General features: G+C 36.0%; 2 protein-coding genes across 3 annotated transcripts; one reads left to right on the top strand and one right to left on the bottom strand.

Annotated features, from left to right (window-relative positions):
- Positions 1-7408: 7408 nt before the first annotated feature.
- Positions 7409-9974, top strand: LOC107935841 (glyceraldehyde-3-phosphate dehydrogenase A, chloroplastic). The gene is made up of 5 exons (XM_016868459.2): positions 7409-7685; positions 7762-7875; positions 8401-8708; positions 8827-9071; positions 9349-9974. The coding sequence occupies exons 1-5, from the start codon at positions 7644-7646 to the stop codon at positions 9849-9851; spliced, it is 1212 nt and encodes a 403-aa protein (XP_016723948.1). The 5' UTR covers positions 7409-7643; the 3' UTR covers positions 9852-9974.
- Positions 9975-10854: 880 nt separating this feature from the next.
- Positions 10855-16824, bottom strand: LOC107935842 (OVARIAN TUMOR DOMAIN-containing deubiquitinating enzyme 12). Of its 2 annotated transcripts, none has more exons than XM_016868460.2 (10): positions 16530-16824; positions 15765-16018; positions 15230-15303; positions 13959-14013; positions 13780-13854; positions 12909-12982; positions 12693-12762; positions 11857-11941; positions 11211-11267; positions 10855-11126 (listed from the first exon to the last, which is right to left on the bottom strand). In XM_016868460.2, exons 2-10 carry the CDS (start codon positions 15927-15929, stop codon positions 11083-11085), a joined length of 699 nt encoding a protein of 232 aa, XP_016723949.1. In that variant the 5' UTR covers positions 15930-16018; positions 16530-16824; the 3' UTR covers positions 10855-11082. The 2 variants fall into 2 exon arrangements, with proteins under 2 accessions (XP_016723949.1, XP_016723950.1); XM_016868461.2 differs by having other exon boundaries at positions 12714-12762; positions 16530-16818.
- Positions 16825-24870: the final 8046 nt, after the last annotated feature.

Here is a 24870-nt window from a genome sequence, read left to right as displayed (position 1 = left end):
TCCACCAAAAATTCACCATTTTCACCTAGAAATCAAAAGAATTTTCATATCCATCAAGAGAGAAAGATAACAAGGAGACTATGGAGAGCTAGAATATCAAGTTAGATTCAAGAAAGAGAAGTTGGAGGAGAGAGAAAATCAAGTTAAAGGTTGAAACTAATAGGACAAGGTAAGAACATCAAGATTTCAATATATTTTTAAGTTTGATATTATTGAAAAAGCATAGAATTGATGTTATAGTAGAGTTTTCTTATATAAGGTCTTATGTTCTTGATATATTAGTGAAGGGAAATAAGTGAAAGTGATGAGAAATATTATAGAGAAAGGGAGTTATAAACTTAGTAATCAACATCTTGCACTAAAACAGTTTTGCATAGCAGCAGTAGGTTAAGTTTTAAATTACCATAAATTTTGTAAATTTAATTATAGGACAAATAAAATATGGAATTAAATAATACTGAGTCTAGTTTCTCATAGAAGAAACAGTGTAAGTAATGGAATTTTAAATCATGAGATATAATAAATTTTGTGAGACAAGGTCAGAATGATTTTGGGTTCCCCTATTCTGACTTTGGAAAATCATAAAAAATTGTAGAAAAATAATTAGGGACTTAAATTTATATGTTTAAAATTATTAATGAGTCTATTTTCAAAAAAAATAAATGATAACATGATCTGAATCCTGTATAAGAAGATAATTAATTTTTAGTGAAGAAGGGTCGAAACTGTCAGACAGCAGAACAGAGATGACTTAAAAGAATAAAATATACTTATTGGCTAAACCAAAAATTCTAAAAATTTTATGGTAAGAATATATGTGAGTTTAGTTTTGAGGAAAATTAGTGGATATTAATTCGGAGTTCCATATCTCAAGATATGAATAATTTAGTGACTATGACTCAAGTGGACAGCTTTGAATGAATATATAAATAAATGGTGAAATTATAGATAATGTTACATATAAGCATGTTTTATACATTAACGATGTGGAATGGAGAGGAGGAGGAGGAAAATATATAATTATTCAACTAGCATGAGTTTTCATTAAAAATGGCTAATTTGCATGTTTTAGGTTCAGGGACTAAACTGAATAAAAGTAAAATTTTAAGGGTAAATTTGTAAAATGTCAAAAAATGACCAAATTGCATGAAATGAATTTTTTTATTATTTAAATTAATAAATTGAATGAAATATTAATTTAGATCAAGATTGGATGGAAATTCGAGAAAAATAAAAAATTACCAAAATGTCCCTTAATTTTGGTATTTTTGCAATTTAGCCTGGTAAGTTCGTATGAACTATATTTTGTATAATTTTAATTAAAGTGAATGTTATTTGGTGATGAATATTATATAAATATGTATTTTATTATTGGAATTGAATTATTATTGATAATATGTATAATTATTAGATGCATTGAAATGATTATCGGAAGCTCGATTGGATTGGAAGCTCAATTAGATTGGAAGCTTGTCGGAGATATATCACACTACCCATTGGTTCTATCAGTAATTTTGGATGATTTGATTCTGGTTATAATGGCGTGAATAAGTTAAATTGGCCAATGTTAGTTCATTAATGTTTTGATTTTGATTGGTTATAAATATAAATGCTTGATGAAATAATGAAATGTTTGTAAATTAATTTGTAAACTCCGGTAATGCTCTATAACCCTACTCTGACAATGGATATGGGTTAAGGGTGTTACATATATATACCAAACTCATCTATTAAACATTAGACCTAGTCCACCTATACATGCCATTATAACCACGACCAAAGCATTAAAATCTACTGATAAAATTAATGGATGGTGTGATGGATCTCCGACTAGCTTTCAACCTGATCGAGCTTTCAATAATCTAAAAAGTAAGAGAAAGAAAACCCCATAAGCAATGAATGCTTAGTAAGCTCGTATAAACCATAAACATAATATTACATTTCAATAATGAACATTATAGGTTAAATATAAACATATACCAATGCCTCAAGATTTACCAAACCATAGTTACCAACTCGTAAGTGAGTAAATTCTTTAATGTCACATTTATTTATAATTCATAACATGAAAGGATTTTATGGGACATAATGTATAACCATCAACATTTCTATAAAGTTATACATCTTTCAATTTACTTACTTTCCTTTCTATTCCCAATGCTTATCATAAGCCTCAACAACGTTATTAGTTCTCAATTCAATGTATTAACCCATGACATAGATAGATTAATTCAAAGCATAAGCAATTTACTAACATATGAATACATCATTTATCTCATTAAACTTTTTATAACATCATAATACATCCCAATTACGTACTTACCATATCATTCCCTTTTTTCACCCGTTTCATATACATAATACAAGCTTAACCATAAACATCAATCATATCCACAAGTTTGGCATAAGCCTAAGCACATCAACAACACATGTTAGTTCATTTAAACATGATTCATATCAATTTGACATGGATAACCACTATACTTGAGCATGATTCAATTGGATTTATCATCCATCTCAACATAACATATTTTCCATGTAACTCACCATTTCAATTTCTTTCATACGTGTACATATCTTAGTTCGTATAAAACTCGTACCATTTTCTTTTCAAGTCATGCCCGTTGAACCGTTTAGAATACCGTTGGATATCCGGGATAGCTCACACAAAGCGTGCTACCTCATATAACTGTAATTCGTCAATTCTTGTACATAAATGCTCACACGAGCTATGAATAAGTATGCTCACACGAGCTGTGAAAATGGGTCTGCTCACATAAGTTGGGGGTTAGAACGTAACTACAAGATGTTGCTCACACGAGTTGTGGAGTATCCGCAACACATACCTGACCTCAGCCATTAGTAGGACATTTAAGACCAACAAACGAATCATGTAAACCCTAATGACATGTCATTTTTATCCTACAAATTCTTAAGGTTCAAATGGGGCTCGATAGTTGTCGTACGTCGCTGGATTTACGTCATTTCATAACACTATAAATTGTATAATAACATATATATTGATTCATTTTTAATAAAAATCATATAATAACATTCAATTTAACCAACATTATACATAATACAATTCATACCGACTTACCTGGCTAAATTGAAGAAATGTCAAAGTATAGGGGCATTTTGGTAATTTTTATTCTCCTCGATTTTCTACCTAATCTTGATCTAAATTAATAATTTCATTCAATCTATTAATTTAGACAGTAAAAAAATATATTTTATGCAATTTAGTCTTTTTTACATTGTTACAAATTTGCCCCAAAATTTTTTACTTTTATTCAATTTAGTCTCTGAATCTAAAACATGCAAATTAACCATTTTTATCCAAAATTGAGCCTAGTATAATAATTATGACATCCAATATAGCCCATTATTGCAACAATTTCACATCAAATCCTTGTACTTTTACTATTTTAATACTATTTTAACAATTTAGTCCCTTATCAAAAAATTCATCAAAAATCACTTAATTAAATACTTTTAAATAAAAAATAATATTTAAAATTCAACATTTAACATCTAAAATCACAAGGTTTATCAATGGAAACATTCAAAATCTTTAATAGTTTCAAAATCGAAGGTACGGGCTAGTTGGACCTAGTTGCAACGATCTCAAAAACATAAAAATTATTAAAATTGGAGCCAAAATCACATACCATGCAAGTATATTTTCCATGGCCAAAAGCTTCATCTCAACGCCCATGGATGTTCGGTTGATGAAGAAGAAAACTAAAAAGATAACAAATTAACCTTTTGTTTTATTTTAATTTAATATAATTATCAAATTACCATATTAACCTTAGTTAATAATTAAATAAAACATCAAATTCATGTCCACTATTGTCCACTAACACCTTGAATGGTCTAATTACCATTTATATCCTTTTTTCTTTTATTCAATTAACCATTTAATCACCCGAATCAAATAGTGATCAAATTTTATATATTTTACGATTTAGTTCTTTTTAATTAATTAACTATTGAAACGTTAAATTTTTTTAACGAAACTTTAATACCACCTTAATGACAATTCGTAAATTTTTATAAAAATATTTACAGCTCAATTTATAGAAATAAGGTCCTAATACCTCATTTTCTAAAGCTACTTGAACTTAGGGTCTTACCACTCAAACTTAATAAATCGTTAAATAACATAAATTATCAAATCAAAAACCTTTTTAAAAATCACATTTGACTCGTAAATATTAAATAATAATATTTACGAACTTACTTGTCGAATTTGGTGGCCTCAAAACCATTGTTTCTGATACCACTAAAAAATGGGCTATTACACATGGCAAGGTTTTATTGAAATTATTAAAATTTTAAAGGTTAAAATTGTAAATGTGTAATTAAAGGTTAAATTAAATAAAACCAAATAACACTCATCTTCTTCAAGCTTTGTTTCAACCAAATATTGAATGAAAAGAAGCCATTTTAGGGTTTGAGCATTTAATTGGCTTTCTCTCTTGAATGTAAGTGTTTTTGAGTCCCGTTTTTAATGATTTCTATATTTTTTAGGTTGTTTTAGCTTAATCTAACTAGCCTGAGGATCAATTTGTAAAACTATTATAGATTAAGGATTATGCCATGAATGTTTTTTTTATGATTCTTGATGTTTAATGATAGATTATGAGTCCTTGTTGATAAATAAACAAGTTTTATAAAATGATTTTTGATGAAAATTGATTAGTTTGAAAGGAGGATTAAAACGCTTAAATTTTAATTTTTGAGCTTAAAGACTAAATTGTAAAAACTTAAAATGTTATAGGCTAAATAATAATTTTTCATAAATGTGAAATGTGGACTAAATTGAATACTAGGGGTATTAAATGGATTGAATTTTTCTATTTAGATCAAGATAGATCATGTACGGGTTGAGATCGGGGAAAAGCTAAAGCCTCGGATTAGTTCAACTTTGTTTCTACGCCCTAATTGTCAAGGTAAGTTCTTATGAATAGTTATTTATCATGTGAATTGATTGATATATAAATAAATCAATGCCACCACAGTTATCGAGTCTCGGTTGAACCTTAGGAATTTGTAGGAAACAAATGACATGTTATTAGGGATTTCATGTTTCGAGTGCTGGCCTTAAATGTCCTACCGATGGTTGAGGTCCTACATTTGTTGCAGATACTCCAAAGCTCGTATGAGCAGCATCATGTAGCTTGCATTCTGATCCACAGCTCATGTGAGCAGGCCCATTTCACAGCTCGTGTGAGCAGCAATATAAAAGAAATGTTACGATTATATATTTAAGCACACTATGTGTGAGCTTTCCTAAGTATCCGACGATATTCTAGTTAGTTCAAAGGGTAAGAAAGGGATTGAAATGGTAAGTTTTCAAATGGTGTTATGCATATGTTCATGGAAAGGATGGATGATTCAAATGATGTACTTGCATATGGAAATGAATTATCATGTGGATAATCCAAATGAGTTATGTATAAATACACTAACTTGTGTATTGATGATGATGTTTAGGCTTGTGCCAAGCTTGTGGTTTGAGATACATTATGCTTATACTTATTGTTATATAAATGAAATGGTAAGTTATGTTTCATTTTCTATGAACTTACTAAGTATTATGTGCTTACGTAGTTTCTTTCCTATGTTTTATAGATTATCAAAAGCTCGTCGGAGATCTATCACACTATCCAACATAAATATTGGTAGTTTTTTAATGTTTTGGCCAAGGTTATAGTGGCATGTATAGGTGGACTTGTAATGGTGTTTAGTTGAATATTTAATGGATGAATTGGTATGTATAACTTGTGCAAGTTGTCTTGGTTGGTACCATTTGATACCATGTTGGATTGTGTCATTTTGGGTAATTGTGAGGCATGAGTAGAATGGCTCAAATGGTATGTTTGTAGTGATGTGTTAATGGTCATGTTTGTGGCATGATTTGATAGAAGTTGAATTATAATTGATGATGGAAATGTGACCAAATATGCATGTTTAGGTAAGTTTTGATGTTTGCATTTTAGGTGCCTTGAATCGCATATTGGTTAATTGATTTTAGGACTCTTGAACTGGTCATTATGTGTATGTTTTGATAGGGTTTTGATGCCTTGATTTTGTGCACAAAAGGTCTTAAGGTTTATGCTTGAGTTGGTGTTGGAATTGGCTTGATTTTGAGCAAATTTATGTCCACGCGACCTGAGACACGGGCGTGTGACTTAGCCATGTGTGACACATGGCCTGACGACACGACCATGTGTCCCCTGTAGGTTATTTTGCATACAATTCAGTGAGTTACATTACCTAATACATGGGCATGTCAGGCAATTTTGAGAGTTACACGGCCTGACACATGGGCGTGTGACCCTACTCAGAGAGTTACATGGGCTGGGACATGGCCGTGTGTCCCTAGTTCGAAGGTTACACAACCTGAGACACGGGCATGTGTCTCAACCGTGTGAGGCACACGGCCTGGCTATACAGTCGTGTGACCCTTGTAGTCTAAAATTTGCAACTTTTTTATAAACTTTCCAAACGATTTCAATTTGGTCTTGAATTGTTTCTAAGGTGTTTCTAGGCCTCGAGGGCTCAATTTAGGGACGATATGTATGTGAATGATTGTTTTATAACATGTTTATGATAATGTATGAAATGTATGTTTTAATGTTCAGTTTGTACGGTAATGCTCTGTAACCTTAATCCTGCGACAGATACGGGTTAGAGGTGTTACAATCTCCATTTTACTTTAGTTATTGTGACTTTAAGCTCTTACATTATTAAATAAAGCCATTGTATTGACTTAAGCTCCCAACATCACGTTTGTTTTGCAACTTGATAATATTCTAACTCATTTCACCTTTCTCTAAGGTCCATCTCCAAGCTTGATCTATCAACAAAAAATTGTAAACAAATAGGCAAATGATTACAAAACATTTTAAATAAAATCATGTTTAGAATTTTGGATTTAGGGCTTAAAATTTAGAGTTTAGGATTTAAAGTAAACTAAATGCTCAATTTTGGCTTAAAGATTTTAAACTCTTAAATGAGTGAGGGCCAAATCTTTCATGATGGTTGATTAAAGACCAAACTTTCTTAGACTAAGGAATTTTGCGAGCAATTGTACGACTAACAAAAGCCTTTATTTGAATTGGTCCATAAAATTTTGGTGACCACTTTGAATTGCAAAAGTTTTTATTTGAATAAGTAAGAAAAAGTAATCTTTAATCAGCCACTTTTACACTCAAGATGAGAAATGCTGCAGTGAAATGTTTAAGCTTAGAGTAAGCATTTAATCCTTATCATGACTAAGCCAAAATATGAGAACTTTCCGGCAGTGCTGTATAAAAACTCGAGTCTCCTTTCCGCTCTGGTGACGGAATTCACGAGCGTTTAAAATAGATTTATAGCCACAGGGATCAGTATTCCATAAAGGCCCACAGAGTCCACACGTTGAAAAATATATCTAAGAAATTATGAAAAAGAAAGCTCAAACGTCAAACCACATCCATACATTGAAGGAGAGGCTATCCGTAATCTCACCCTCTCGTTTCAGTCATCCACCAATTACTTACCGCTCACTTATGCACTTGTACTTAATCAAAACTAAAACCTGTGTGCCTCTGCTACGCACCACTTCTTAAGCAGCTTCCTCTACGATCATAATGGTGTCGGTTACTGTTTCTGTAGCCAAACCAACCCTTCAGGTTCATTGTCGCTCGTCTTATTAACTAGTGCTGCGTATCCCTTTTACTGATCAAATCAACGTTCTTTTTCTTCCAGGCAAATGCAAAGGGTTTTGCGGAATTCTCAGGTCTGCGCAACTCAGCTAGCCTTACCTTTGCCAGGAAAACCTCGGATGACTTTCAATCAGTCATTGCTTTTCAGACTTCTGCTGTGAGTTTGACGCTAGCTCTATCTATCAGCTTTTTCTCAGCATCTTCATCCTAGGCTTCACCCACCGTCATATTGTTACCTTAACTCTGAAGAGAGAACTTTTTTCTCTGCTGCAGAATGCAGAGTTGACGATGCCACACACGCACGCAATATAATGATCAATATCTATTTATTTCCTATAGCATTTGCGTTGTTTATTTATAACTAGTGATAGTTGTGAAGAACCGGAAATCATCTTAATAATATAATACAATGCCAAAGCTCACGGCTGTCCTTTGACCTTAAATTCCTCAGCAGACTTGCAAGTAGCGAAAGGGACAACTGAACTGAAAATATCTTCAATTGTCTCTTTATACGTGTTACACTACACGGTTTCTTGAAGAGCATGTAACTCTTTATCTTGTTTATGAATGATGTGCCTTGCAATTCTGGTTCGCAGATGTAAAAATATGCTGAATCTATCATTCATTCAAAATACAATTGGAACTACCTTGTTCCTTTTACTTATGTGCATCTTGTTTGTAGTTGGGAATCAATAATGGTGGATACCGGAAAGGCGTGGTAGAGGCAAAGCTAAAGGTCGCTATTAATGGGTTTGGTAGGATTGGCAGGAACTTTTTAAGGTGCTGGCACGGCCGTAAGGACTCCCCACTTGATGTCATTGCAATCAATGACACTGGTGGTGTTAAGCAGGCTTCTCACCTTCTCAAGTATGACTCTACCCTTGGGATATTTGAAGCCGATGTTAAGCCTGTTGGTGATAACGCCATATCTGTTGATGGCAAGGTCATCAAGGTCGTTTCTGACCGCAACCCCGTCAACCTCCCATGGAAGTAAGAATTTATGTTTCTCATATCTCTAGTTCCACAATAAAATGCCTCAGATTTTCATATAAATTAACAATTCCTAAACAATTGTTGGTTATCATTCAAAATGACAATGTTGATGCAGAGACTTAGGGATAGACCTGGTGATCGAAGGAACTGGTGTGTTCGTCGATAGAGATGGTGCAGGAAAGCACATCCAAGCAGGAGCGAAGAAAGTGCTCATAACTGCCCCAGGAAAGGGTGATATCCCGACCTATGTTGTCGGAGTTAATGCTGACATATACAACCCAGATGAGCCCATAATCAGTAATGCTTCTTGCACCACCAATTGCCTTGCTCCCTTTGTCAAGGTTCTGGACCAGAAATTTGGTAACTCCTTTGACCAGATTGTCCCCGTGCCTACAAATTTCTTAGTTTGCCTCGGTTTTTTAATTCGCACTTCTTAAAATGGTTCGAATCAAGTGGTACGTACGTATGTTAAGTAGATATAGTACTGATATGCCTATTTAGAAGAATGGCGCTTTTCTAGTTATACACCTAGTGCCTAGTCAAAGATTCCAAGGCTAGGCAACCTTCTGACAGTTTAATAGTTACGAACAGAACATGTAGGCATGCGATAATACAGAACTAACATAATATATGGCAGGTATAATCAAGGGCACAATGACTACAACTCATTCATATACTGGTGACCAACGATTACTCGATGCTAGCCACCGCGACCTCAGGCGTGCTAGAGCTGCAGCTCTCAACATTGTTCCGACTTCAACTGGTGCAGCGAAGGCTGTGGCCCTTGTACTCCCTACTCTCAAAGGCAAACTAAATGGCATTGCCTTGCGTGTACCAACACCAAATGTCTCGGTCGTTGACTTAGTTGTCCAGGTCTCAAAGAAGACCTTCGCTGAAGAGGTGAATGCTGCTTTCAGAGAAAGTGCAGAGAAGGAGCTTAAGGGTATCCTTTCTGTATGCGATGAACCCCTTGTCTCAGTTGATTTCAGGTGCTCTGATGTGTCCTCCACCGTTGATGCATCACTCACCATGGTCATGGGAGACGACATGGTTAAGGTGATTGCTTGGTACGACAATGAGTGGGGTTACTCTCAAAGAGTTGTAGACTTGGCTGACATTGTTGCCAACAACTGGAAGTGATTCGAAATACTTGTCTGCAGTGTGATATGGTTAATTTTTGCTCACCTCATTTCTTTTCGGCTTTCATCAAGAATGTATAATTTTAACGTGGACTGTATGCAATAAAAATCGTGCTTGCACTTTGATGGCCTTCCTCCATGCTATATATGCTATTTCTTGGTTGAAGCATATGGAGTATAATAAAAAAAAAACAGTTTAATTCATATGCTATAAACCTAATTAATTTAATCCTTATTTGAGATTAGTGATAATAATAAGAATAAAGCTTTTCATCTTCCGAATATGGATGCTTTTCTATCGGCTTTAGTCTCTCTAGCTCATAAAATTATATGCCTATCATTTTATGCGAGGTGAAACTCTCACAGCCCTCGAACAGTGTACAAATACAACTTCCCCTCCCTCGCCTTTCATCCTTTTTACCCTTTCCTCTTTTTGAGGGTAAACCAAGAATAGGCAGACATTGACAAACACGTTTAACACTGCAACTTTGAAAGGGTAAGGATGGTTTCACTGCAGGAATGTGTGAAATTTAACAACGATGCTTCTGTTGTTAGGTCTGTTGGAATTGCAGGGTTTGGGGGAGTGCTTAGGGACGATAAAGGTCAAGTTCTTACATTATTTTTTGTTCCTGCTTTTTCATTGGATCCTGCTGTTAGTGAAACCATTGCCATTAAGGCTGCATTGGAGGTTTTCGACAGACTTTTTGGAAAGGAAAGGCTCATTTGGTTGTTGAGTCTAACTCTGAAGTGACCGTTTCCTGGTGTAGCCGACCTGCATAGAGACCTTGAAGATTTCTGGACCTCTTCCGAGTTATGTGCATGTGCAAATTCCTTGGCTGATTCACTTGCAAAGGATAGTGCTTGGCGAGAGAGTTAGTCCACTGGTTGGCGGTAGTTTCCTAGTAGGTGGTGGCCTGGTTTGGTGTATTCTGTTTTTTGGTGTATTACAGTTAGGTTGTAATTGATAAATTGTTTTGTTACAGAGAGAAAAGAAAAATATAATCTGCCTCACAGAAGAATAATCATATATATATTTCAAAAAGAGGGAAGGGGGGAGGGGGGGAGGAGGAAAAAAGTAACCTGGTGCATCTCAATCTCAAAAGCACCATACATCTTTAAAGTAATAAACACCAAAACCTTACTACCATCAGTTAATAAAATATTTAGCATAGTGTACACAGTACTAATCTTTCAGCAGCACAAGAGCTATAGCCTCCCCAACATCCTGCTGATTAAAACAACCAATGTTTCTTCTTTGGCTTCTGAATTGGGGCACCTGGAACAAAGACGTTAGAACATTTTGTGCTTGAATATCCAAAACCCATTTAGGCTCAACCTAAAATCATGTTTTCACCCTAACCTTGGATCTCATATAGTGAATTGTAGTGTACCTCAGACCAGAAACTCAACCACAGTTCTGCATTAATTAAGACAGAAAGGATGAAAACTGTAAGGATGCATTCTTGGATATCAAACAGATTTTTGAACCTAAGCAATCAGTACAGCACGTTTCTTGTTAAAATATAAATGCAGTCCAAGTGGGAGGATATGAGAAACAAATTCAATTTAACCGAAAACCAAACAGTTTGGTTGAATAAAATGCTTATTTTTTAAGAGATTCCATAGCAAGCTTTATGTTAAAGGGATTAGGAAATAGAAAAAGCTGTGGCACAAGGAATGCCATCAGGTCCTAGGATGGAAGAATGAAAAGCCAGTCTTACAAGTCAGTAAGTTTATTGAGCACTCTCAACTTGAGACAACCAAAAAAAATTATTTGTGAAGTAAGACTCATGTGCAAGCAGGATTATTTTTAGGAAAATGGGAAGACGGGCAGTAGGCTGCAGATTTCGGACCTTGACCTTCAAGCACGCTAAAGTATGCACCCATGTAAAACACACACCGATAACAGTGAATTGAGGGATGCTGAATAAATACATTTTTAAAAAATGTTACAGGGAATGACAACAGTGTTTTCCTATTTAAAAAAAAAAAATTTCCATTCTTACCATGTTTAGGAGGCTGGCTTTGTGGCATAATTTCAATAAAGCAAGTATCTCTGAATGATGTCAAAAGGCATATCTTTGCTGCAAACTGCAAATACGCAAATAGCACATATTACACACTGATATTGAGGCATTTTACTTGGGATATTGCAACCTCAGAACACATTCACAATACTTAATTAGGAAATTTTTTTAGAAAAAATTAAGAAAAAAGAAAAGAAAGGATAAACTCTTCAGACATTTCTAACAATATTATCACAACCATATCATCATTATCAGATATTTCAAAAAACCAACAAAAAAGTCAACATCTAATATAAACATATATAAATATATATATATATATATATATATGAACATTTAGATACGTTAAAGGCTAAATTACAAAATATAGATGAAACTAGGCAAATGAACAGAAGTTTCACTGGAGAAGTCACAAAAAAATGTCATTCAATGATATCTGAGATATTTGCATAACAAAATACTTCAGTTGAAATAGTATTTACACCATCTGCATGCTGATTTGGAATAGTATTTAAACCATCTGCATGCTGATTTCCAATGTATTATACTGGGGTTGGGATCCTATCCAATACTTTTTCATCCATTGCTTTTTAATATACAAATCATTACCATTTAAATGGTGATTAAAGTTGTATTGGATAATAATGGACATAAAAGTAATGGATGGGAACCAAACCCATTATATTGTGCATGGAGGGTTAAAGATAATAAATGAGAGAGATGCAACAGAAACTGACAGCTGAATGATATGATACAAAACACGAATATGATGATTACCTAATAGAAGAGTAAGATAAAAAGAGGCAGGAATTTACGATAGTTTTTACGAAGACAACCTTATCAGAAGCTGCTTGTAAGGTAACATGGTCCCCCCACTCTCCAGATCTACACAATAAGGTTAATTAGAATTTAAAACCTTCACTGTGAGCCAAAAATAAAGTTAAACTAAACTCTAAAACAGAAGTATCAGTTCAAGTAACACTTGTCACGTCAAAGCAGAGAGTGTAAAGACCCTTAATGAAGCAACATACTTTGCCATTTTCTTGCAATATCGCTTGTATTTCATTGGAACATATCCTTCATACAAGTTACGGTTGTCTTTAAGCTGGAATATGGAAAAGAAAAAAGAAAAGAAAAATAAGTAATCATTTAAAATTAATTAATATTTCTTTTCATCCTGCCTTTAGAATACCTTCCACAAACCTAAAATTCCAATTTATTTTTCAGAGAATTCAGTTAGCAAACTTTAAATTGACCATATAAGTTCAAAAAAGAAAAATACAAAAATAGGGATAATATTGATTGTTAATATATGGAAAAGAAGGAATGTCAGCAACAAGAGCTTGTATGCTGTCAGTGGCTAAATGTCTTTATACTGAGTTGGGGCAGGTGCCATCACTTCCAAGATAATTTTGCATAACTTTAATAGTTCATAGTGGTAGTTTGACACTAATAAAAGTTAAAGGTGCTAAATTTCTTCAATTTGAATGGTAGAAAATTAAAGAAGAGGTAAAATTTCACTATGGCTATGGTTTAGAGACAAGAGGAAGGAGCTGGAAGAAATTGCGGCAAAAAACATTTTGCCATAATTCTCGAGGAGACAGCCACTGCCAAAGTAGATAATCAGGGGAACACTAAGAAGAAAAGTGGTACTCTTAGCAGAGACAACAGTTAAAAGAGACAATATGGAGATATATTCAATTGATAAAAAGATGTTAAAACTGGGCTTTATACTATTTTTTTCTGGGACTATAGGTAAATAGGCTATGAAACTAGTATATATATCATCTTCGATTTTGAACTAAACACCATCTAAACACTTATAAATTTAAGGGCCTTTTATTTAGTTTCACATCAAATATCTACATCCAATCCACTGTTCATGCCAAAAAGACACTGTACCTGTTTAACAATATCTTTCCGGACATGCTTGTGATACTCAGGGGACCTGTACATCTGATCTGAAAGTGCACGAAACTGCAAAGCAAGGAGGCATGATTTATAAAGCCTGACTATGACAATGAGGTGAAAGTATCAGAGAGAGATAGATTAACTTCAACCATTATTTGGTATTACTGTACCTGACAGTTCCCATCACCAGAGACCTTCACTTCATATAGACCATAAACATGAAGCCTGAGAAAAATGAGGGATTTACTAAATAATTTTATTCAAGACATATATAGAAGTCCAGAAATCTCTAAACAAAGACATTCTAACATGAGCCTAATCACAAGTTTCTCAATCATATTCTAAAAGAAAGAAAGAAGAGGTAAAGCTTCAAGATGTCCATTGGACATAAGGAAAAAGCATTGAGGCTTGAAAGTTAAAGGTCCAAGAAAGAACAAAAGTATGCAGTAGTTACAACCTTACTCAAAGAAACATATTGCATAAGCTAGCTTAAAGAAAACAACTAACAGAAGAGTCATTTGTGCCTACTTCTGATGTTGCGTGAACCTTAATATTTCCTCCATCAATATGAAATATTTATGAGTCGCATGCAAACAGCTGTGCATGCTTAGAAATGGTTGTACATAGACACACGTACTGACACATAAAAAGATTTGTGAACTGTCAATTTAAGAGACAAATGTCTTGTTGCAGACCTAGGTCACTGAGGTAAGCATAGACCATATTATTTTGAGCTCTCTGTAAGGGATAAACTCACAGGCTTCAGTGAATAAAAGCAAATATTAAAGAAAAGGAGAAAAGGCTAGCCAGTAGACTACTGAGCGAGGAGCATGCAAGAATTCAGGGATAGATTTATCTTACATATCAGATCTCTCTCTAAGATATACTAGCATAGTAACATCTACATGGAAAAAAAGAGTGAATTCATCTCCACCTATTGTATCAAGAGAGTAAGAAATTCAGTACATCAAATAAGGAAGATTTTTCAAAGCAGTGGAGAGATATAAATTAAAGTGTTACTCTGAAGAACATGACTTAACTAGTATGTTGTTTTGACGTAATTTCTCACTATAACATTCTTTACTCATCTAAATGATTCCTTTCATATAAACATTTAGATTCCATTTGGTTGATACTACTACTATATGAAAAGGAAACTACTATAAAGCAAAAGCAGGAGGTAAAATGCAGTATTATAGTTGATTTATAAATGGATAAATGATTAAAATGTAGGACCAGTTCACTAAATCAGTTAAATTCTTCAGATTTATCAATACATACAAAGTATACAAACCAAGGCGTCTTCCAATTTTTATCAACAATGCTACATGGATATGTATATCCATGATATTTCTAAACATCTTCCAAATGAATGAAGCTTGGAAGAATATTAAGAAGCGTTTAAATCCATGCTTTTGGAACTGTTAAGCATAAGACATACCTCTCTAGAAGACGTTGGTGATCCAAACTTGCATCATGTAGGCTGGGAATATAGGAGTTTATGTGTGGGACATGCTGAAATTTCAAGTATTATTCATTTAAAAGAGAATAATTATCACTAAATATCAATTAAAGGTAGCAGCAACAAAATTAATGTAATCAGCAAGAACTGTGAGGATCAGACAAAGTTGACAATGCCATAAAAACTTCATTGGGAAAAAAAATCTCAGTAATGGCCCCGTGAAGAAGCAGAACGGATTAATGATGATAAAACAGGAGAGCATCAAATGCATCGTTTCTCAGATGTAATGAATACTAAATGAGAACTGTGAAGAGGTTTTTTTCTTTGAATTTAAGGGGGAATGAGGGGGGACAAAATAAAACCTACTGAAATTTATTTAAAATGAATTCAGTTAAAGCTAAGATAGACAGATCCATGGAAAAGAAAAAGAAAAAGGGAAACTTCAGAAGTTGACGGAAATAAATTAAATCAACAAGAAAAAAGAAAAAAAGAAGGGGAAAGTGGGACTGCATACAGGAACTGGTGCAAGACCAGAAAGGCGTCTAGCAACAGCGCCATCTAACTTGGAAAATTCTTCTGATAACACAACAGCAATCATCTGGTCATCCTCAGTATCCTGATGACTGCTCCAAGAGGTTGAGCTAGAACATTCACCCACGTGTTGTGCTCCATTCCTCATAGTGTAACACAAGCCGAAATGGAGAACTAGTCCTCGATATAAGACTCAACTAAAACAGGTGCTGAATGCTAAAGTACCAGAGAAAGAATCTTCACAGAATGAAAACCATTCTTACATGTGTTAGTAAAGACGTAATATGTTTGATCGTCGGTTTTCATTCAATTATGATCACATTGTAGTGACATTATGAAGGACTGAGCGGAGAAAATTAACAAGCAAGAAACACAAAAAGTATCCATGCAAGTGATAGGTCAAGATTGTAATTGGATTCTTTTCTTAATAAAATTTAATTAATACATCATTTTTCTAAGCAATCTACCTGTATATGATAATTTATTTAAGGAAACTCGTTGGTATTGACCTAACAATAAGATTCAGGGATTAAGGAAGGAATTAAGGGCAAAGGAAATAATAATTAATAAGGAAAGATATATTCGATTCGATTAGACATCAACAGAAACATGGCATCATCTATCTATCTAATCAAATATGTAATGGATCTTCCAATGTTAAGAAAGTAAATAGCAAATTAGAAACAAGTGGGCATATATCATGAAGCTTAAAATCTGGAGTGAAAGGAAGAAAAGACGCCCAACTTACTACTGATAGGAACCACCGAAGATATGTCTGCAGTGGGCGGCGAAAGATGAGAGATGGTTGGATTGAATTTGATGGTGATCAGACTTTCCGAGTCTTGGAAGGGAGGAATTCCTTTTTGTTTTTTAATTTATATATTCTCTTTCTCTGGACTGCTTCCACGGATGTAAGCAGAAGAAAGAGAAGAGAAAATATTTATTTGTTTAGATTTGAAAAAGGCTGTGTCCCCATTCTAAAAACCTGAATGAGTCCTCTCATAGGTTGGGGGGTTTCCGTGTTTGGTAGTTAGTAGTTGGCTTTCGCGGCTTCTGCGCATTAAAACAACTCAACTCGCTCGTCACTTGTGTCGTGTCTTTTTCAATTTCTTTTTTCTTTCCCCCATGGCTTTTCCGTCCCACAAAGATTTTACTTTTTCTATTATTATTACTTTACTACAAATCAGCCACGCTATACTCTTGAGTATTTCTTCTTCTTCTTCTTCTTCTTTTTTATCACATTTATAATATTTAATTAATTATAAAAGAAATAATTTCATGTTAGTGTTTATAATTTTTTTTCCTTTTATCTAAAATAATTGAAATTCTAACATATTTACCCTCTAATTAAATGAAAAAAATTATTTCAAGTTAGTGTTTATTGTATTGGCAAGTCTTAGTTTCATATTATTAAAATACCTGTCAAAGTATAACTTAGCTAGCATATGTGTAATTTCATCTTTAATAAAATAAATTTTAATATTCGAAATTAATAATAAAAATAAAATTGTATCCTAATGTCAATGTAATAATATAATAAAGAATATCATGCATTTAAATCAATTTACAAGGTTCTCAAAGCTCACAATTATTTTTATATTTATAACTAAAGTAATTTTTTTATTTGTAGTTAATGAAAAGATAATAATTTAAATATAAAGTAGAGGGGAAATAGAGAGGAAATGCCGGACTGTCGAGCACCATCAGCAAGTTGGCCGAAGGGGTGGTGTCAGACGGTTATGGACCATTGGCAAGTTGGCCAGAGGGGTGGTGCTGGACCTTCGAACACCATCGAGAACCATCGGGCCCTATCAGCAAGCATCAGTACTTTGGTGCCTTAAATGTATGGGAGCATCAAGCACCATCAATAATTTTAGCTCTTGTTGGTGTGGCAACATCGAGCACCATTGAGAAATATCGTGCTAAAAAAGTAGAAGGGTAGTGTTGGACTGTCGAGCACCATCGATAAGTTGGCCGGATGGGTGGTGCTGGACTGTGGCACTTTGTTGCCTTTGTTTTGTAGAAACATTGAGCACTATAGGTAATTTGGGCCCCTGTTGGTGCAGGAGCATAGAGCACCATCACAAAACGTTGGGCTCAAAAAAATAGAAGAGAAATTCTAGACTATTGGGCACCATCGACAAGTTGGTTGGATGGGTGGTGCCGAACCATTGAACACCATCGGAAGTTGGTTGGAGGAGTGGTGTCAAACTGTTGTACACCTTCGGCAAGTTGGCCAGAGGGGTGGTGTTGGACCTTTAGATACTATCGATAACCATCGGGCCTCATTAGGAAGCACCAACACTTTAGTGCCTTGGATGTACAGGAGCATCGAGCACTATTGGCAATTTTTTCCCTTGTAGGTGCGGCAACATCGAACATCATTGAGAAATGTCAAGTTAAAAAAAGCGGAGGGATAATGTCGGACTATCGGACACCATCGACAAGTTGGTCGGTAGGGTTGTGCTAGACTGTCAGGCACCCTCGGCAAGTTGGTCGGATGGGTGGTGTCAGACTATTGGACACCATCGAGCACCATTGTCACATTTGTTCCTTAAATGTGCGGGAGCATCGAGCACCATTAGCAATTTATATACCTGTTAGTGCGGGAACATCGAGCACCATCAGGAATGTCAGGCTCAAACAATCGGAGGGGTAATGCCAGACTGTGGGGCACCATCGATAAGTTGGCCGGAAGGATGGTTTCAAACCATCGAACATCATCAGAAGTTTGTCGGAGGGGTGGTGCCGGACTGTTAGACACCACTGAGAATCATCAGGTACTATTAAAAAGTATTAGCATGTTAGTGCCTTTGATTTTTGGGATTATTGAGTACTAACGGTACCTAGAGCCCTTGTTAGTGTGGGACCATTGAGCACCATTGGGAAACGTCAGGCTCAAAAAAATGGAAGGGTAATGCCGAACGTCTGGCACTATTGACAAATTGGCTGGAGAGGCGGTGTTAGACTGTCGGGCACTATCAACAAGTTGGTTGGAGCGGTGGTGCTAGACCGTCAAACACCATCGAGTTCCATCGGGTACCATTAGGCATTATCGGGAAGCACTAAAATATTGGTGTAATGAATATGTGAGAGAATCAAACACCATCGACACCTGGGGCCTTTGTATGTGTAGGAGCCTCAAGCAACATCGAAAATTTAGGCCTTTTTTGGTGCGGGACCATCGACACCATCAAGAAATGTCAGGCTCAAAAAAGCATAGAGGTAATGCCAAACCGTCGAGCATCATCGACATGTTGGCTAAGAAAGTGGTGCCGGACTGTCAAACACTATTAGAAGTTTGTCAGAATTATGTTGTCGAACCATCGAGTGCTATCGACAAGTTGGCTGAAGGGGACCATCGAACACCATGAGCACAATTGGGCACTATCATGAAGCATAAACACATTGGTACTTTGAATGTCTAGGAGAATCAAGCACCATCGATAATTTATTGGTGTGGGAGCATTGATCATTATCGGACAATGTCAAGCTCAAAAAAGCAGAGAGGTAATGTCAAATCGTCGAACACCATCAACAAGTTTCCCAAAGAGGTGGTGTCAGACCATCGAGTACTATAGAACATTGGATGGCAATGTGGTGTCGGACCGTCGGACACCATTGAACACCATTGAGAAGCATCGACACTTTGTTACCTTATATGCGTGGGAGCATCGAGCACTATCAACACTTGAGGCCCTTGTATATGTGAAAGCACCGAGAACTATCGACAATTTAGGCACCTGCCTGTGTGGGAGTATTGAGCACCATCGCAAAACGTTTGACTAAAAAAATAAAAGAGAAATGCTAAATCATCAGGCATCATCGGCAAGTTGGCTGGAGGGGAGGTGTCGGACCATCGGACACCATTGGGTAGCACCAACACTTTAGTGCCTTGAATATGTGGGAGCATCAAGCACCATCTGTAATTTGGGCCCATGTTAATGTCGGAGCATTAAACACCATCAAGAAACATCGGGTCCAAAATAATGAAAGGGTAATGCTGGACCATTAGGCACCTTCGGGAAGTTGGTAATAGGGGTTGTGCTAGACCTACAAGCACCCTCAGGAAGTTGGTCGGAGGGGTGCTGCTAGACCGTCAGACACCATTATGCCCGATCGAGAATCATCAGCACATTGGTGCCTTTAATGTGTAGAAAAATCGAGCACCGTCGAAACTTAGGCGCTTGTATATGCACGAGCATCGAGTACCATCGGAAATTTAGGTACAAGTTGGTGTGGGACCATCAAACAACACCTAAAAATGTTATGCTCAAAAAAGTGGTGGGGTAATAGCAAACCGTCAGGCACTATCGGTAAATTGGCTGGAAGAGTGGTGCCCAACTGTCGAACACCATTGGAAGTTGGCCAGAGTTATGGTGTTGGACTGTTGGGCACCCTCGCTAAGTTGGTCAAGGGGTGGTGCCAAACCGTCAAACACCATCGAGCACTATCAGGCATCATTGGGCAATATCGAAAAGTACAAACATGTTGGTGCAATAGATGTACGAGAAAATTAAAAGTCATCGGCACTAGGGCCCTTCTATGTGCGGGAGTCACGAGCAACATCGGTAATTTAGGCCCCTGTTAGTGCAAGACCATTGAGTACAATCGAGAAATATCAGGTTCAAAAAAGTATAGGGGTAATGTCGGACCATCAGACACCATCGGTATGTTAGCTGAGGGAGTGCTATCGGATCATCAGACACCATTAGAAGTTTGCCAGAGTTGTGGTGCTAAACCGTTTGGCACCATTGACATGTTGGCCGAAGGGGTAGTGCCAGGCTATCGAACACCATTGAGCACCATCAGACACTACTGGGCACTTTTGAGAGCATTGGCACATTGGTGCATCGGATGAGTGGAAGAATCAAGAACTATCGACACTTAGGACCTTTTTATATGTAAGAGTATCAAGCACCATCGAAAATTTAAGCCCTTATTGGTGCAGAAGCATAGAGCACCATTGGCAACATCGATCTCAAAAAAGTAAATGGGTAATGCTAGACTGTAAGGCACCATCAGCAAGTTGGCCAAAGTGGTGGTGTCAGACCTTTAGGCACCTTCAACAATTTGGTCGGAGGAGTGGTACCTGACTATCGGACACTATCTAGCACCACCTGGAATAATTGAACACCATCAGGCCCTATCGAAAAACATTGGCATGTTAGTGCCTTGGATGTGCGGGAACATCAAGCACCACCGGCACTTGGGGCCCTTATATACGCGGGAGCATCGAGCACTATTAGTAATTTAGACTCTTTTTAGAGCATGAGCATCGAGCATCATCAAGCTTTAACGGGAAACGTTATGCACAAAAAAATAGAGAGGTAATGCAAGACCATCGGGCACTATCACCAAGTTTGGCCAAAGAGATGTTGTTGAATCATCCGACACCCCTAAAAAGTTGGTCGAAGAAGTGTTGCCAGATTGTTAGACACCATCGAGCACCATCGGCAATTTAGGCCCATGTTGGTTTGGAGGCATTAAACACCATTGGGAAACGTCAGGCTTAAAAAAGTGAAGGGGTAATGCCAGACTATCATACACCATCAACATGTTAGTTAGAGGGGTGGTGGCGAACTACCGAACACTCTTGGTAAGTTGGTCGAAGGGGTGGTGTCGGATTGTCAGACACAATCGAGTAACATGGTAACCATCTGACACCATTAGTAATTCAGACCTTTGTTGGTGTAGGAGGCATTGCGCACCATCGGCAAATGTCAGGCCCAAAAAAGTGAATGGGTAATGCCAGATCATTAGGCACCCTTAGCAAGTTGCCCAGAAGGGTATTGCTAGACCGTTAGACACCATTGAACACCATTGGGCCCTATCGGGAATTATCAACATGTTGGTACCTTAGATGTACGGGAGCATCGAACACTATCGGCACCTAGGGCCCTTGTATATGCAAGAGTATTCAACACCATCAATAATTTAGGCCCTTATTGATGCGAAAGCACCGAGCACCATCAGGAATCATCAGGATAAAAAAAGTAGAGGGATAACGCCAGACCATCAGACACTTTTAGCAAGTTGGCTAGAGAGGTGGTGCTAGATCGTCAGACACCCTCGGTAAGTTGGTCGAGGGGTGGGCTGGACCGTCGGACACCATCAACCACCATCTGGATCAATCGGGCACCACCATCATGTTGGTTCCTTAGATATGTGGGAGTACCCAACACTATTGGGGGGCTCAAAAAATTGGAGAGATAATGTTAGACTATTGGGCTATTGGGAAATGTGCCCATATTGTAGTAAACATGTAACTGTTTTTTATTTATTTAAACGATGAATAAATAAATAAAGTTAATTTCACATTTCACTATTCTGTCTTTTTTATTTTTTGTCTTTTATATTTTGCATGCATAGCGAAATTGTGACAAGCGAATATTATCTCATTGATTGTCTAAAGTTCAAACTGAAGATAAGTGGCATTATAAAGAACATTTACATTGTGAGAAAGACAACTTATTTCAGTAGATAATCTAAACGAGTCCATAATCCTGTAAAAGAATCAAAGTGAGCATTTGATTTAAATATTGATAAAGATTATTATGTCGTCTACAATTCCAATTGGAGAGATGACTAGTCTTGTCTATCGGAGCAGTTGACTCCATGAGTAGAGACATAAACATATTCATTGGTAGAATGGTATATTGGACTAGACCCAAGATGAATTAATTCTAAATCCGTTTGTGAATTAATTCACTTGTGACGTTCATGGTGTGATTTACCTAAATCCTGAGTTAGTCACTAACCATACGTATGCAACTTATGTGCTTTGATATAAGTGAAGGCTTATGCTCTAAAGATGAACGAGCCCATAGTCGGTATGTTGGGTACATGACTTGTGTATGGCATGGCTTTACTAGCAACAGTGGAATCCATAGCTCGATTGAAGAGTTAATGATATCCTCTCATTAGCATTGTAAGGATTGATAAATATAGAACATGGACATAGGTTGCTTGTTCTCGAACGAGTAATTTATCACAGTCATATGTTGACAGTGATCATATTAATCATTAAGAAGATAAAATTGTAAAAATGAGATAAAATATAATAGTATTGAGTGAACGAATTTAACTCAAAGGAATCAATGATATCATATGAGGGTAACACACATATGACAAGGTCATTGGACAAAGAAGTTGGATGAATTGCTTTCGTAAAGAGTATACAATAAGGAGTTTTCAATCATGGAACTTCTTGTGGATTGAATCCATGATTAAGTAATTGCGAATTATCAAAATGATGCTTCTGGAAATAATTGCAATCACTAGAGCCTAATTGTATATACCCAATTGGTCCATCCGCTAGCTCAATAAAAGCTCGATCGGATTGCATTTGAATCAAAAAAATTCTATGACTTTGGGAATAATTTAATTGAGTCAATTTATTTGATGCGAAATTAAATTAGGTAGTCATAAGAGTTTTCTTGAAAATTTAATTTAGAAAATGTAAGTGATTTTTGGAAAAATTAATTTTGAAAATTAATCAAATCAATTAAAATTAATATGATATTTTTAGAAGTTAATTTTCAAGTCAGACAATTGACCCAATGGGTAATTGAACTTAAAAATTAGACCTGAGATCGTAAATTAAGCACGGGAGCTAACACTAAGACCAAGACCCAAAATCTGGTCAAACCGGGCTCGGTATGTGAAATTGGGCCAAAGGTCCAACTGCTGGCTACACCGGACAGGTCGGGTCGTCATTGACCCGACTGAACTGTCAGCAACTGAACTGGCTCTATAACACCTCATACCTGGCCTGGATGCCAAGCCGAATATTGAGATGCCACACCACTGTCTCAATACTTTTTCATCTAAAACAACATGTTATTTCTCATGCATCTTTTTTTTCCAATTAATATTAACATAGCATTACCATGAATTATACATACATTCACCTTATGTTGATAAACCATGCTAAGAATTCATAAAATAGCATAACATAGGTTAACCATTCATTAGGACCACTTATCAAATTTTCCCAAAAATGTTACATAGGTATCGATACTGCCTCTATGGTATCAATATTTCCTTTAAATGGTATCAATACTGCCTGGAAAATCAATACCAAACTAGCATTCAGTTTCTCGCCAAATTTCAAAACATCGAAAAATATCAGTACCTTTCATAAGATATCGATAATTACACCTCGAGTATCGATATTCGGGCCAAGGTATCGATACCAAATTGGTATTCTGATTCCCTGAACTTTCGAGAATACAAAGGTATCATTTTAGAAGCCCTAATATCGACACCTCTACTTCAAGTAACAAAAAATCAGTATATAAAAGCATTTAAATCATTCAAACTTAATCCCTAAACGTCACGCTTCATTCACCTAGTCATATAAGCATGAAAATATCTAAAACAATAGTCCAAATACCATATCCAAGTCCACATGCTTCCAAATATACATATTATGCAAATGATCCCAAATACATCTTAACAATCCAATATAAATGTCTAACACGTTGCCTTTTTATTCCCTAGAACTATAATAAGCAAAACACTTACTATAATGAATAAAGAGTAGCTTGGATCAATCTCTTGACGACCACACTGCTCACACCGGGAACACAACTACTCGTCAAAGGATAAAATGGAGTGGGTGAGCTTAACAAGTTCAGCGAATGCCTGAACAACCACTACGCAAACATGTCGTCATGCATCAACCAAACAACATACAACATATTCCCAAAACGTCATTAACTAAGTGTCATAATTCACATATTTAGTCATATTCCATGCATTCTTTTACACATTATTTATATGAATGTTTAGGCATATATATTCCGACACATATCAATCACATATAAGCACATATAATTACATACAATCACATTTAGTCACAGTGTATGATAATTTGAAGCTTGGCTCACATTCCCTTATCTCTCCAAAATGGTCACTAGACCTCAACGCCCTATATATCACAACACATATAAATAAGTACTCACAATCCTATAACATGCCAACTATATCCAACAGTCTCATTAGGTCATAAGGCCAAAATATTCATATTAATATCACATATTTACTTACCAATTTTCTATACATATTCACTGCATATTCACATT

This window comes from Gossypium hirsutum, chromosome D07 (genome assembly GCF_007990345.1).
Source record: "Gossypium hirsutum isolate 1008001.06 chromosome D07, Gossypium_hirsutum_v2.1, whole genome shotgun sequence".
In the NCBI taxonomy this organism is placed as follows: Eukaryota; Viridiplantae; Streptophyta; class Magnoliopsida; order Malvales; family Malvaceae; genus Gossypium; species Gossypium hirsutum.
This window is presented reverse-complemented; position numbering and strand designations above follow the sequence as displayed.

Coding starts and splice junctions, on each gene's coding strand:
- LOC107935841 (XM_016868459.2), top strand. CDS start 7,644: ATGGTGTCGGTTACTGTTTCTGTAGCCAAACCAACCCTTCAG. Junction 7,686..7,761: donor TAGCCAAACCAACCCTTCAG/GTTCATTGTCGC, acceptor TTTTTCTTCCAG/GCAAATGCAAAGGGTTTTGC. Junction 8,709..8,826: donor CCCGTCAACCTCCCATGGAA/GTAAGAATTTAT, acceptor ATGTTGATGCAG/AGACTTAGGGATAGACCTGG.
- LOC107935842 (XM_016868460.2), bottom strand. CDS start 15,929: ATGAGGAATGGAGCACAACACGTGGGTGAATGTTCTAGCTCAACCTCT. Junction 13,855..13,958: donor CTGGTGATGGGAACTGTCAG/GTACAGTAATAC, acceptor CTTGCTTTGCAG/TTTCGTGCACTTTCAGATCA. Junction 12,983..13,779: donor GGAAAGATATTGTTAAACAG/GTACAGTGTCTT, acceptor TCCATATTCCAG/CTTAAAGACAACCGTAACTT.